A 14,264-nucleotide genomic window follows, 5' to 3' on the forward strand; every position below is an offset into this window, starting at 1 on the left:
TTATTTCCTTTGGCATCTCTTTAAAGTAACCTTGGAAGCAAAACCATAGTAGGAAAAAGTGACTTGGTACATTTTTGTCTTAAATTCATGCAGCACTATTTGTGTTGATAATGTAACTCTGTAGGGGGAAGGCTCAGGCTCAGCATTTAGTTTGTCTACTGCAATTTCTAATTGCTGTACATTTAATTTGGCAATTTAATAATGGCTTTTCAAGATGCAGCAGCCAGGTAGGGAGATGAAAATGACCCCTGAATAGCTAATTTGATTTTGAGCTGCTGTGCTGTTTTTAAAACAAAACATTTACACAAAATTGTTTATGAAATAATGGGTGGCCTTTGTGTTTCTGCCTCTGGAGGAGCACTTGACTTCTCCAGGAATATTTTGGAGAAAATACCATAAGGGTTTTTTTTTTAAGTCTCACTAGCCTATCCTCTTAAAGGAACTAGCAAAGCCTGTGACTTATTTTAAGGAAAAAATTAAAACTTTAAAGTGGCACTTACCTAAGCACCATCTCCATGCTGGAGTCATGGCTGTTTCCACCTGTCTCAGGTGCCATCTGTCATATCCCAAGCAGTTTCTGTCAGGCACTGAAGGAAATGGAATATTCCCTTCCCCTTTCAGCTTTTAGCTCTGAATTCTGCCTCCTTTCTTCTTCTCTCTGAGACAGCCTTGCTTTTTTTTCTACACACAAGGTTATCACAGCACAGTGTTGGTGTTTTGTCTTCTGGTATTAGTCTGTCCCTGGAAGTCACTTTTTTTTTTTTTTAATTGGAAAAGCTGATAATTCTGCTAGAGAGTCCTGTTTTTTTGGTTTTGCTTACCCATTCAGGACCTGGATTATTCACCATTAGCCATGGCTATTTTGGCCTCACTGGCCGTTTTGATATACATGAAAATTAATTTAGATAATAACATGTCATATGTGATCAGTTAACTTATTTATGCATTTGATATAGAGGTACTTCTGTGACTCCTTTTGCATATTTTTTTGCCAGGGCTTATAAGCCTCAAAATCAGCTTTTTGAACTAGCAAGTCGGGGCTGTGGGAGGCTGATGAATGCTCTCCATGGATAGGAAATGCCACCTCTTTATAAACAGCAAAAGAGCTCAGAATGGTACAGAAATTTAAGTGATTGCTGGAGTCTTTTATTTCAATTCTGCTTCCCAGAGTTGTGTTGCAGTACAACAGCTCTGCAGCACTTCCCTGAAACAGCTGCCAGAAAAGCCAGGGCTGTGCCTAAACCTGAGCTGACCTGCCTTGTGCTTCAGCCCCTTCCTCAGCTGGAGCTTGTCTGGCTGCAGCATCCCTGTGCTGGCAACATTCCTGGCTGTGTGGCTGATCAGCCTTTTCCAGGGGCTGGAGGATAATTCACATCAAAATTACACCAAGTTCTGGGGTTTGGTTTGAGATTTTTTTTGGGTTTTTTTCAGGGTTTATGCACATTCCTAGATGTGGGCTTGGGGTTTTTTTTATTTTTGGTGGGGAACCCAGTGTCAGCCTGGTGCTTTTCCAGACCTCTTTGGCACATGTTTTAGTGTGATTATTTCAGTTTCATTATTGCTGTTACAGTTTGGTACCAGACCAATGCTGTGGGTTTTTCATGCCCAGCAGAGTTGCTGTGAATGGGGATATTGGGATATAGTTTGAAGCCATAACCATGTTTTATCTTTAGTTAGGAGAATGGAAAAATCCATGAGTATCGATTTCTATTTGGAATTATTTGTTTTCTGCAGATGTTTTTAAATTTTTTATTCTTTATTAGACTTCTTGAATCATGTTATGTAACACTAAATTTTTAAAGCCAAGATTTGATTCAGGAACAGGGAGGTTTTGTTTATTTTTTTTGTGGATGCCTTTTCAGCCGTGAAAAGGGAGAAGAGTTCAGCCAAGTTTTCTCTAGTCACGCTTGCCCCCTCCTTTCCTTTCCTGTGTTTTTACAGATGAAAGGCAGAGGCTCAAATTAAATGAACACCTGAAGGCTGTGCAGGCTTTGGGGACTGGCAGCACCTGCAGTGCTCTCCCTCCGTGTGAGCCCCAGAGCCAAACCCCTCCTTAGGACAGAGGACACGGCTCAGGCTGTGCCAGGGAGAATTCCTTCATGGAAAAGGTTTTTTAAGATTGCAAAGGGCTGCCCAGGAGCCCCCATCCCTGCAGGTGTCCAAGGAGAGCACCTGGATGTGGCACTCAGTGCTCTGGGCTGGGTGGCAGAGCGGGGGTCCCCTCCCCGGGCTGGGGGGTCCCCTCCCCGGGCTGGGGGGTCCCCTCCCCGGGCTGGGGGGTCCCCTCCCCGGGCTGGGGGTCCCCTCCCGGGCTGGGGGTCCCCTCCCCAGGCTGGGGGTCCCCTCCCACGCTGGGATCACTCTGTGAGGTCTTTTCCATCCTGAACGGTTCCGTGGTTCTCCTGCACCTGCAGGATGACCAAAGCAGTGACCACCCCCGGTTTCTGTGCTCTGGGGTGTGGCTTCTTGTGTGATTAAAGGTTTCAGGGTTTCAAACCCTTCTGCCCGCAGCAGGAGCAGGCTGCAGCCTGTGTTTGCTGTGTGATGCCAGACTCCAGAGGGGCTCTGTCACCTCAGCCCCCCTCGCTGCCCTGGCAGCCCCGAGCTGGGGTTGGGCAGAGGTGCAGTGTCACCCCCAGGGCCGTGTCAGCAAGGCAGCAGCAGCCCTGCACTGACAGCCACTGCATCACTGCTCTCCCATGGAATTGTTAAATCCAGGTGTTATATAGATGTATTTTATATAGAGATATTATTTTTATATATGTTATATATATAACATATATATTATTTATATTTTTAAAATGTTATATATGTTCTATAACATATATATAATATGTATTATTTTTTATATGTGTTATTTTAATATATATTTATGTACCTGTTATAAATACTGTAGAGAGAGAGATATCTATAACATATATTATATGTGGTTTTATATATATGTGCTTTTTATATATATATTTATTTTTATGTATATGTTATAATTATTAATACTGTAGAGATAGACTGTGCTGGTTCTGCCTGCCAGCAGCATTGGCCCACTGGGCTGTCTCCTGCTAATGCTCCTGTGCTGTTTTCCCCCTGGTCACATAACCAAACCAGTTCCTACAGAAAATTTGTTTTTCTAGCTCTATTGGCCTTTTTTTTTTATTTCACTCTTAGGTTCCATTTCTCTCAGCAGTGCTGCTGGGATACCTTTTTCTTTTATAAAATTACACCATCAAAGGCTGCATTATAAATGGGAGACACTCAACATATAAATCCAGACCCAGAATTCCAAATAACTGCTTCTTTCATAAGGGACGAAGATAAAACCATTGAACTGGGACTTTATAGCTTTGAAATAAGATCAGAGATTAAATTTTTCAGGGCAGGCCTGTATCTAGAAGCTCCTAGTCACTGCTGCTTACCAGATTTCACAGTCAGCTGGGCTGCAGCACGGGAATCAGCTCAGCCACAGGCTCAGAGCAGGTTCCAGGCACTGACTGCAGCCCAGTCCCCCCAGGGGGGTGATGTGCAGCCCCAGAAGAGGTGCCTGGGCTCTCACAGGGTGTTTTTTGCCTCTTAGGCTCTGTTTATAGCAATAGTTTATTCCAGATGTCCATCTTGCCCTCCCTGGAGCAGCTGAGCATTTTGCCACAAGCTTTGGGGTGCTTGTGACCCAAGATAAGACTCAGACTGTGCTCATAGCTGTGATGAGGGCTTAACTTTGTTGGGTTAGGGAAAATTAACTTTTAAGAGAAAATGGAATGTCCCCTAATGATAAAATTGATGGACCATCCAACTCCCTCTATCCCTTCCTTTATGTATTTTTTCTATTCCCTACCCTCCCTATTTTCATTTTCCAATCAATTGTAGACATATGGTTTCTAACTCTGTTTAAACCAGTACTTTTTAAATATCTCCTAGTTGGAAGCAAGAAATGTTTATTTTTGTGCTTGTGGTGATTACATGAACGTGTGATTTGTGTAACTTTTCAGGAAGTAAGAGGAGATAGAATTTACTGCAAAGCTTCTGCACAGAATGGGTCAGGGTGGGAGGGCTCTGGTGCCACCTCCCTGCTCAGGCAGGGCCATCCCAGAGCACAGGGCAAAGGGATTGTGTCAGGGTGTGTTGGAGCCCTGGGCACTGGGAATTTCAGAATTTCTGTGCTGGCAGGCACTGACCCCCCAAGCAAACACTGCATTGACCTGAGGCCGTGGAGAAGGCTCCCAAAATTGAGTGACAGCACTGGGGTTGTGAGTGTGCAGTTTGGATAGAAGTGTGTGAGATCACAGGGTGGAAAACTTGGAGTTTAAGGGTTTAGAATACAGTAATATATATATAAAGCAAGATGGAGGATTTAGGGTGGAGGTCAGCCCTTCTTTTTCATCTTCTTCTCCATGGGTTGGGTGCTATTTTGTAGTTGGGTAGAAAAGTCTGCACTGTGAGCCACTTGTGGTTGGTTATTGGGTTAAAAGGAAAAATAATTTAGGTGTCATTTCATAATTGGACAATTCGTCCTTGAGAAGACCTTGTATGGAGATAGAGACAGAGCCATTTTCTGCTTTTTTTGCTACCACTCACAGCTTGTGAGACTGTACCATAGATAAGAATTAATGAACATCTGAGCCCAAACACAAACTGTGTCTCTTGTGCAATTAATCCCATCACTAACAGAAGAAAAGACACTGAGAACTCTGTCACAGGTGGTTCTGGAATGTCCCCAGTGGGGGACACTCCACACCCTCCCTGGGCAATCTGCTCCAGTGCTGGGTCCCTCCCTGGCCTTGCAGAGACATGGAGGGGTGGAAATCCCTGCCAGGGGAAGTTCAGTCCCTGTTTCTGGAATAAGGAGCACAACTGCAGACTCACAGTGCCCGAACTTTGAACTTTCTGATGTGAGAGGGAATGTGCACATCCAACTGCAAAAACTCTCTGTCTATTAAAAATAAAAGGTGTAGCCTTTTGTTTTTATGTGAATATTTAAATTTCTGCAGCTGTGGATGCCTGCGGTCCTGGATTTTGTACAGCTCTTGCCATGGTCAGTGTTAATTTGTGTGTGCACACTGCCTCTCTTTGTGCAGGAATATTCTGCATTCCAAGGAAAGGGATATTGCTGTGGTTTAACTTGTGGAAATCCTTGTTTTACTGGAAGCTTGACCAAAAGTCTCTGGTCAGAGATGGAAACCTTTTGAAATGTATCTCCAGGATATTAATGAGATTTGCTGGAGGACAGCTTTCCATAAGCAAATTATGTTAATGAAGTTATAAGTTCTTGCTTAATGCCTCTCTTACACTATTAGCTATATTGCTAATTGTGTGGCCAATGCAGTTGTGCTGCTCTGAGGATATCTTTGGGGAGTAAATTAAAATGAAATTACACTTACTTAGACTTTTCTGTGCAGGAGTAATTGCATTCATGTGGTGAATTTTATTTACCAACACTTCTAGTGGGTTGCTATTTTCTGTTGTAGCCAAGATATAAAGAATATTTTGGGGTTGTCTGGTTTTGTTTTTTTCCCCCAGCCAGATGTTGTTCAGCTCTTGCTCAAATTTGGGTGACCAGCTTCACTGGAGGTAAGCAGGACTGTGAGATGTCTTTTTTTATTAAAATATCAGTAAAGTCTCCATAGAATCAAAGCCCTTAAGTGCTCCTCTGACCGCTGACAGCCCTTAAGAAGTCTATGCTGTTTTAAAAACTCTAAAATATCACATCTGTTGCTGTTCATAAATGTTTATTATCAATAGGCAGCTGGAAATGTTACATCTGAAAAGGTAGAAACACCTTGATTTTTTCAATAGGCTTACATTTTTGGGAAAAAAATTAAATGCTTTTGATTTTTATTCTTTTTTTTTCAGTTTACAGTTAAGCTAAAAATACACATAAAATAAATAATTTTATTTGTTATGTACATTGTTTCACTTTGTACAGGTTATATGAGGGTCTGACATGGAGTCTGCACTACATGGACGGAAGAGATGCAAGTAGAAAAGTACATAAAACTAAGCATCTGTTTTTGCTTTTTGCTCTTGCCCTTTTCTCCCCCTTTTCTCCAGGGGTGGCTATTACCACTCAACTGGCAGATTCTGAGGTCCCCATTCTGTCTTTGCATACACAAAATTCTTACAACATCTAAAAGCTCTTTTGCCTGGAAAAGGCCCTTGAGTTTTTTAAGCAAAGCTAAAATAAAGAAGAAGGGGGTGGGAGGGTGGAAAAAAGCCTCACCTTTTTTTATTCCACAAAATAAAATGGCATTTTAGAATATGTTCGGGTGTGAAGGCTGTTTCTGGTGTTGCTTTTTTTATTAATGAAGATGTAATTTGACAATAAAACTTGATTGCTTAAAAAAACTGTTTTCAGAGTCAGCCCAGGTCTCCAGGGCTCCCATATAGAAAAGAGAATACTTAAGCATCTGCTACTGTCATTTGCCTCTCAAAATCCTTAGCCCTGTTACCCCCAGACCTGCCTTATAAACACCTTAGTGTTTTTAAATAACTGTACAATAGCCAGAAAAATAGCTAAGACCCAAAAGTGCCCCCTGGCTGAAAAACAACTATTTATAGTCAAAAGGTATCACAGTGTTCTGTCAGCTCCTGCACGGGGCACATCTGAGCCCTGGGCACTGCCTCAGGAGGTGCTGCTGATGTGGGGATGCTTTCAATGGGAAAAGAAAAGAAATCCCCCCAAAAATCCCCCAAATGGGCCATGCAGAGCAGGGATGGGGACAGGCTGCCCTGGGGTCTGCACTGGGTGGGTATTGATGGAGAAGGGTCTGTCAGGAGCCCCCCTTGGCTTGGACTGGATCTCCAGAGGTCTCTTCCAGCCCAAACCAGGATTCTGGAGGGAAAAAATGAGCTAGGTCTAAAATTGTGGGTTCTTTGAGCTCTATTGCTGTTCTGGTTGGGGGTTTCGTTTTGCTTTGCACACCTTAAAAAAAACCAAAACAGAGCAGGTCAAAGTGTTTCCCTGAAGCACAAAATGAATGCTATCAAAGGTTTAGGAGATAAGGATCAAACACTTTTGCTTTTTAAGTGTACTTCTTTAGATGAAACATGTTTTCTTTTTAGAACAATGGTTCTTGGTCATGAATTGCCTGCAGGGCAGCTGTTGGTCTGGGTAGAGGCAGCTACATGAATAGTATAGAAATTACTCTTTTCTAAAAAGGGCCTGAAATGGGGAAAGAAGCGTGCAAATGAAATTTAATCAAATTATAAATGTTTAGGAAATATACTGATGTGGCTAGCCCAGAGTATTCTCTATCTCCTCCAAAAAAATCCAGTAAGGGAGTGACTTTTTAGCTGTTTCATTCACTGAAAACTGCAGATTCTGTAGGGGGACAGTTTATTTCAGATGCTTCTCCAGAGAGTGCATTTATTATCCACCACAGTCTCGCTGATTCCAATTAATTTTACCATGGCGTTAATTAGAGTGCCTGGTGCTGCCAGCACACCTGGGAAGGTGTGACCAGCCCTGTCCCTCCCTCAGCTGGGGCTGGAAGTCCCTCTGGGGAGGAGGAGGTCCCTGCAGTGCACCCACCCCAAAAAACACCTCCAGGAGCTCTCAGTTAAAAACAACTTTCATTAACTCGAGGCAGCCCTGGTGGTTGGGATGTTTGGGGTTATTTTTTTGCCCTTCTGTGTGTGGGGTTGCAGCAGAGGTGGGAGGGGGCTCCTGACCCTTTGGGAATCGGCCTCTGAGGATGCACAGAGCATTCTCTGTCTGTGGGACAGGAGTGGACACTGCAGGAGGAGCTAACTGCTGAAAGGAGAGCTCAGCCAGTGTTCAGCCAACACTGAACCCCCTCCTGGTTAACTGAAATTGGCTTTTCTTTGGGATTCTGGGCCTTTGAAAAGGAAAGCAGCAACACCAAAGCGAGGCAGGGAGGGGAAGCGGGACAAACAGGCAATGCTGTGAGAGCAGTGAGTGCTTGGGTGCTTTCCACTGCTAGAAAATCACCCAGAGGTGATTCAGGTCCTTGCTGACACTGTTGCTGACTGTCCAGATGTCCCTGTCAATGACATCCAGGTCCCTGGCAGATAGCTCAGAGTGCCCAGAGTGCCCTGACCCTGCCAGTCCCCTCTTAGAGCTCCTCTTGCTCAAACCACAGACCTTTATCCGGAGCAAACACTGGAGAACATTGTACAGGGAAATGTGGGGCAGGAGCCCCCTCCCAGGGGTGCAGGGGACCCTCTCCAGCTCTCCAGGCTCCCCCAGCAGCCACACTCTGCTGCCTGGGTGGGTGTCTGGGGCTGCCTTCCCCTCCTCTCCTGGGGCAGAAGAGGCAGCAGGGCTGCCCTGCTCCAGTCACAGCCTCCTCTGCCCTCCTGTGACATCCAGGGGAGCTCCCTGCCAGGGATGGGGTGAAAGGTGATTATTACACAGGTGATGATGTGAGATTTTCCTACAGCCCTACCCCGGTGGAGCTCCCCCATGCTTGGAATCCTGTTGTACCGACCAATTGTCTCCTCTTTAAAAGGTAAGGGTTTCTATTCATACATTAATGTAGTTATTTAAATACTCTTCATATTTACAGTGGCTGTTTCTGCTAAAAATCATCTTACACGGGCTGTCGGGAAAGGGATGGAACACAAGTACAGGAAGGTGAGGCGTAAATCACAAAAGCAAAGGTGTCAGAATTTAGGCTTCCAGGGTTCTGCTGCTCCTGCTCTCTGTCTGCTGCAGAAGTCCCCTAAATTCCCTTCATGGGGAAACCACGGGAGTTTCCTACATGGAAAAATATCATAACAGACATACAGCTCAATCCTAACCTGAATTAGTTGTAAGAAAATAAAAGTACATACTACTGCTACCAACCTTAACTACGTACTGTATATAGCGCCTTTAAATTCGAAAGTGCTTATAAATAAAGAACTAACCCCCCCTGCGAGGTAGGTGAGTATTATTATCCCTATTTTACAGATGGGGAAACTGAGGCATTCCAGAGGCTGGGTGACTTGCCCAAGGTCACGGGGGAGGCAGAGGAGAGCAGGGATGGAGCTGAGCTCCCTCCTGGCTCTGACACTGCCCATGCTTCCTCTGAGGGGACACAGCTACAAACACGGGAATATTTACATATTTACCAGCAAGTGAGCCATGTACAAATGCAGTTATCCAAATAACCTGCACAGGTAATTCAGTTAATTTCTTGTCTCTGAAGCAATTTAGGTTATCTCTGACCTGAGTACAAACACCTCCCAGCTCTATTAAATTCTTAACCCTGGGTGTTATTTGTTAATTTTTTAATTGGTGATGATGCCCCATCCCTGGAAGTGTCCAAGGACAGCGCTTGGAGCAACCTGGCCTGGTGGAAGGTGTCCCTGCCCAGGCAGGGGGGTTGGAACAAGAACTTTAATGTCCCTTCCAGCCCAAACCATTCCAGAATTCCATCTGCAGGTGTGCTGCTTTAAAAAGCCAGGTGAAAATGACACCGGGATGGGAGGTGAGAAAAAAAATGTAACTCCAAGAGCAAGAAACCTAAGAAAGGGCAAATGGTTGAGATCTCTGTTATTCCTAACTCCAAACTCCTTGCATGTACACAAGGATCCTTCTCGAAGCCCACAGAATAAAGGCTGGGTGTGAACCAGCTGAGCCAAGGGAAGTTTAACTCCTCACAGGAGAAACTCAAGTGTTCCATCAGCTCCTACCCTGGCCCTTGCAGAGACAGCACAGGGGTCATTCACTGATTCCTCTGAAGGAAAGAACTTTCACTAAAACACCTTTTCTTTTTTGAGCAACTGAAAGCAGAAAAATACTGGTGAAGTCCCAAATACTGTGCTGCAAGTGAATTCAGCGAAACCTGGGCTTTTTGTGGTGGTTTTTTTTTTTAATCAAATGTATTTTTCAGAAGCTACTTCAGTTTTGCTCCCCTGAAGCTCCTGTTTTAGCATAATAATAATTCACCAGCTGCTCCAAAGTCTATTGCTATCAACAGGGATGCATAGATGCAATCAAAGAGAATTTTGCCTTTTGGGGGACCAATTTGAGTTCTGCAAACTCCTGGACACGTGTATTAATCAGAGCCAAATCAAATATTTGTGCTGAATTCCAAAGTCAGCTCAGACTCTCGTAGCTGGGAGCAAGGAAGGATCTCAGTCATGAGACAAAGCCCAGGGGAGCCACGTGAAGCATCTCCCCCTTCAGCACAGCACTGGGGGTTGCAGATCTGTACCCACTGCCAGGGATATTGCAGATCTGTTATCCCACCTTCCAGGGCACAGCAGGGGAACGTGACTCACACAGTCTGCAGGGAAGGGATTTGGGTTTTTTGGGGGCAGCACTGCAGAGTTAATTCTGTTCCTTTGTGCTGTTTGTACCTGGGAGTGCACTGGGGTGACACCGCGTGAGTGGCTCTGTGCTTGTCCTCACTGAGCACTTCAAAGCCTTTCCTCTGTCCAAGGATATAAACCCAGTTTCTGGCCCAGTTTCAAGCCCAGTTGGTGTGATCTGCATAACTGTACTTGAATTGTTTTCATTCTTCCTGCTTTACCAGGGAACTGCCACAAAGATTCCCTGGCCCCACGTCAGGCAGAGTTCACAGGCTGCAGTGGGGTGAGGCACCAAAGGCTCCCAATCCACCCCCTGTCATGTTTAGCTCCTACTAAGGTTTATCTTTGCAGAAACGTGCTCAGGTTTGGTTTCTTGGCCTGTGGGGCTGCCTTGGTAGGTTCTGGCTGGGGCTCTCCCTGCCCCTGGATTTGCTCCTCCACCCAGGGGTGCCCAATTTCCTCGTGGAGTGATCACAGATTTCTCCCCACCTCGGGTTTTGCAAATCTCCTCGTGTGCCACCAATGTCAGTGTGCTCAGCCTTCCATGAGGGAAGAGGAAATGCAGTTTTCAAAGACAACTCTAACCCTGCAATTAGTGTGAAAGCCTGAAATCTGTTGATACAAAAAATGCCTTTCACTCTGCCTTAACTAACACATCCAGAGGCTTAAATATTTGGGGTTTAACGAGACTGCTGTCAGTATAAGCAAGGAACACAGAAACGTTTTTGAGCCTCTGCTCCTTGCTGCTGATTTATCTCAACACCAGGGGCCACAGAGGTCTGCCCTGAGCACTTCCATGGGTTCAGGGTGTTGCCACCTCAGCTCTGCCCCAGCAGCACTCGCATTTCTCTCTGCATTCCATCTTCTGGGTGAAGCTGCACAAATGCCCAAAGGAAAAAAAAAAAACCACAAGAGGAGTTTTCCCTCTCAAGAGGAGGGAGCCAGGTTTAAAACTGGGGCAGAGCATCCAGCTGCAGGTGTTCCAGCATCTCTCATCCCTCTGCCCCTGACCCTGGGTGCTGCCCTGCTGAAATCTGACCCGCTGCAGTGGCAGTGGATTTTTCCAGCGTTGTGTTTCTCCAGAGGGAATTCCCACCCCAGTTCCCGGGTGAGGTGGTTGCTGGCAGCACCCTGGGGAAATGCAGGAGCTCCCACAGCCCCTCCCGGGAGCAGAGCCCTGCAGGAGGGCAGCAGTGAAGCCATTCCCCAGCTCCTGGGCTGCACCAAGAGCAGCTCTGAGGTGGTGCTGTGTGCCAATCATCCATCTGTGTTTCTTAGCAACACTGCAGAAGAAAGTTCAAGCATCCCATTGTTAAAAAAAATTAAAATAAAACCCCCTAAAAATCCTTGCTAAGAATTCAACCATCTTTCCCTTTAAGGGGTTGTGTTTTTCCCCCCTCTGATGCTCCTTGGGACAGCAGCAGTGACAGTGCTAAGCCCTGTCCAGACACTCCCACAGCTGGGGAAAGAAAAGAAAAGAAAAGAAAAGAAAAGAAAAGAAAAGAAAAGAAAAGAAAAGAAAAGAAAAGAAAAGAAAAGAAAAGAAAAGAAAAGAAAAGAAAAGAAAAGAAAAGAAAAGAAAAGAAAAGAAAAGAAAAGAAAAGAAAAGAAAAGAAAAGAAAAGAAAAGAAAAGAAAAGAAAAGAAACCACCTGGTGCCACGCTCCTTTTTGTTGCACCTCAGAGCTGTTCCACAGGGCTGGTGCTGCTTCTCAGACCTGCACTCAGGGGCCCAGGGAAGATGCTCTCCCTCAGGAGATGCATTTCCCCCCGATGAAGCCTGACACCCATCAGAGAGGCAGCAAAAAATAAATGCAGCGCTGGAAGTAAAATTAGGAATTGCAAAATAAGGGCCAGGCTTAGGGCTGGGTTTTGGTTCAGCCTGGTGGAAACCACTCTGAGGTTTGTATTTCAAGCAGGCAGGGTTGTTTTGGGTTTTCTTTTTGTTTCATCTACACAGGAGTTGGAGGCAAGGCCAGGTGCTGGCTCCCAGTGTCAGCCTAATTGGAAAGTCCTTCTGCTCCCCAAATGGGAAATTAGGTAAATAAACCAATACGTCAGCAACAAAAACATGTTCCAGGTAGATGATCAAAGGGGTCTCATATTCAGCAATAATTTACAATATTAATAGAATGGCCTGAAAAAACAAGCACAGCCAAAAGAATCAGAAGTCATATTGCTTAAAGGAAACAAACAAAAAACCCCAGTTATAGGTTGAAACCCTTTAAAAATATATTTTCAGTGTGATTCTCAGCCTCCTGCTCAACAGCTGTCTGTGTTGATGAGGAGAACTGAGCAGGATGCAGAGCCAGGGGTGTTGGACAGCAGCACTGAACCCAGCTGGGGTGGGATGATGATGGGAGCACTGGAGAAATCCTCTCCTCAGCCACCTGCTTGCCTGAAGTCTGTGGGGTTTGGAGACTAAGACTGCATCCAAAGGGATTCCTGTGGTTTATGGCAACCTTATAAATGGTGAAACCATTAGTTTAGTATTAGTGAGTGTAAAAAAAAGTAAATTAAAAAAAGGTGCAGATGGCTATAAAACAGGCTATAACATAAGTAGGTTTACACTTTTTTTTTCACCTGTGGACAGAAAGGAAACAGTGATGCTGAACCAGATGAGAGCAAACAATTACCAGTGCTTGGCTGAGCTTTCCAGTGAGAGTTAAGAGAGCTTTGCTCAGAGCCGAGTGGTAACATGATCCTCCTGCCCGTCTTTCCACTGGTTTATAAACAAGTCACAGGCCTCTCCCCAGGAGTCAAACACATCCTCTGACGAGTCTATAAGTTTGGAGTTAGAGGAACAAATACTGGAAGCACAGTGAAGGGAGCTGGTACAAACCACGGGGCACTCCTTGCTCTGTCCCGTCAGTCTCGTGTTCCCGCTGTAGGCCACCTCATTGAGGTTAATTTCACTTTTGGAACAATTCTCTTCTCTCTCTCTGTCCATGGGAGAATACCGAATGTCTTTCCACATGTAGTGTGGCTGGATGATGCCGTCTGAGATGGTGTACATGGGCTCTGAGCTGGGCTCGGGCACGTGCCCGTTCATCTTGGAGAAGAGCAGCCCCAGCCTCTTGAAGGATTCCTTCTTGGAGCTGGACAGTCTCTGGACCCTGTTCCCGTTCCGCACGAAGGAGCGCTTGCTGATCCCGTTGCTTTTCGGCTTCTCTTCCACCATGTTGATCCCAGACATGGTTTTGATCAGAGCAGACACGTTGAAGTCCTTTTTTTTGTTGGCTACATTGAAAGACACGCTCTTGGCTCTGGGTTTTTCACCAGCACCGTCCTCGTTTGTCTCGTCCTTCTGGGACACCTCTGTGCTGCTGGTAGAGTAACTTCTCCTCTGGGGCTTCCTGTTGCCTAAGAGGTCAAGAACTTCATAGCGAAAACTGGAGATGTCCTGTTTTAGTTCCTGGGGCAAGAGGAGACAGGAGTTACTCTATTATCTGACATGAAAGAATGACCACATCCCCTCAGGAGAGCTGTCCAGTTGTGCCAGTGGCTGACACCAAATCACACAAGGATGTCACATCCGTGTCCAGTGTCACACAAAAGTGATGTGTGGGTAGTGCTGAGAACTGGGGACCTCACAAGGCTTTTGTCTCCAGAGGCTGGGGGCTGGCCCTGTGGATCAACCCCCTCTGCCCACCCCCTGCACGCCCCTAAAATAAAAGTTACAGAAGAGGGAACAGCTCTGAAATATGGCAGGAATCCTGTCTAGCTGGTAGACCCAACTTTAAATTCCCTGCTGAGTGTTCTTCATACCCATCAACCCCAACCCATTCTTTGACTGTCTGCATTAAGATTGGGAATGTGATGTTGACTCAAATCACCTATTTCATTGCTATTCTTTTCCAATGTTTTTGTCTGCAGAGCACATTGTATATTAAAATATGGGAGGTGGTCATACAGGCAGACACTCAATAATAACTCACCCTGCCCACAAAACCCCACAGGCCCATCAGATACATTCCCAGCTCCAGTCACAACCCTATTTCCACACATCACATATCA

At 45.4% G+C, this 14,264-nt stretch overlaps 1 protein-coding gene across 1 annotated transcript in view; it reads right to left on the reverse strand.

Moving 5' to 3' along the window:
- Positions 1–5,607: 5,607 nt before the first annotated feature.
- Positions 5,608–14,264, reverse strand: part of TRPC5 (transient receptor potential cation channel subfamily C member 5) — a 106,674-nt gene continuing 98,017 nt past the window's right edge. Inside the window, exon 11 of the mRNA XM_063416736.1 lies at positions 5,608–13,662. Within this exon, the coding sequence (XP_063272806.1) occupies positions 12,928–13,662 (735 nt within the window). The 3' untranslated portion in view covers positions 5,608–12,927. The remainder of the gene's footprint in view (positions 13,663–14,264) is intronic.

This window comes from Prinia subflava, chromosome 20 (genome assembly GCF_021018805.1).
Source record: "Prinia subflava isolate CZ2003 ecotype Zambia chromosome 20, Cam_Psub_1.2, whole genome shotgun sequence".
Lineage (NCBI taxonomy): Eukaryota > Metazoa > Chordata > Aves > Passeriformes > Cisticolidae > Prinia > Prinia subflava.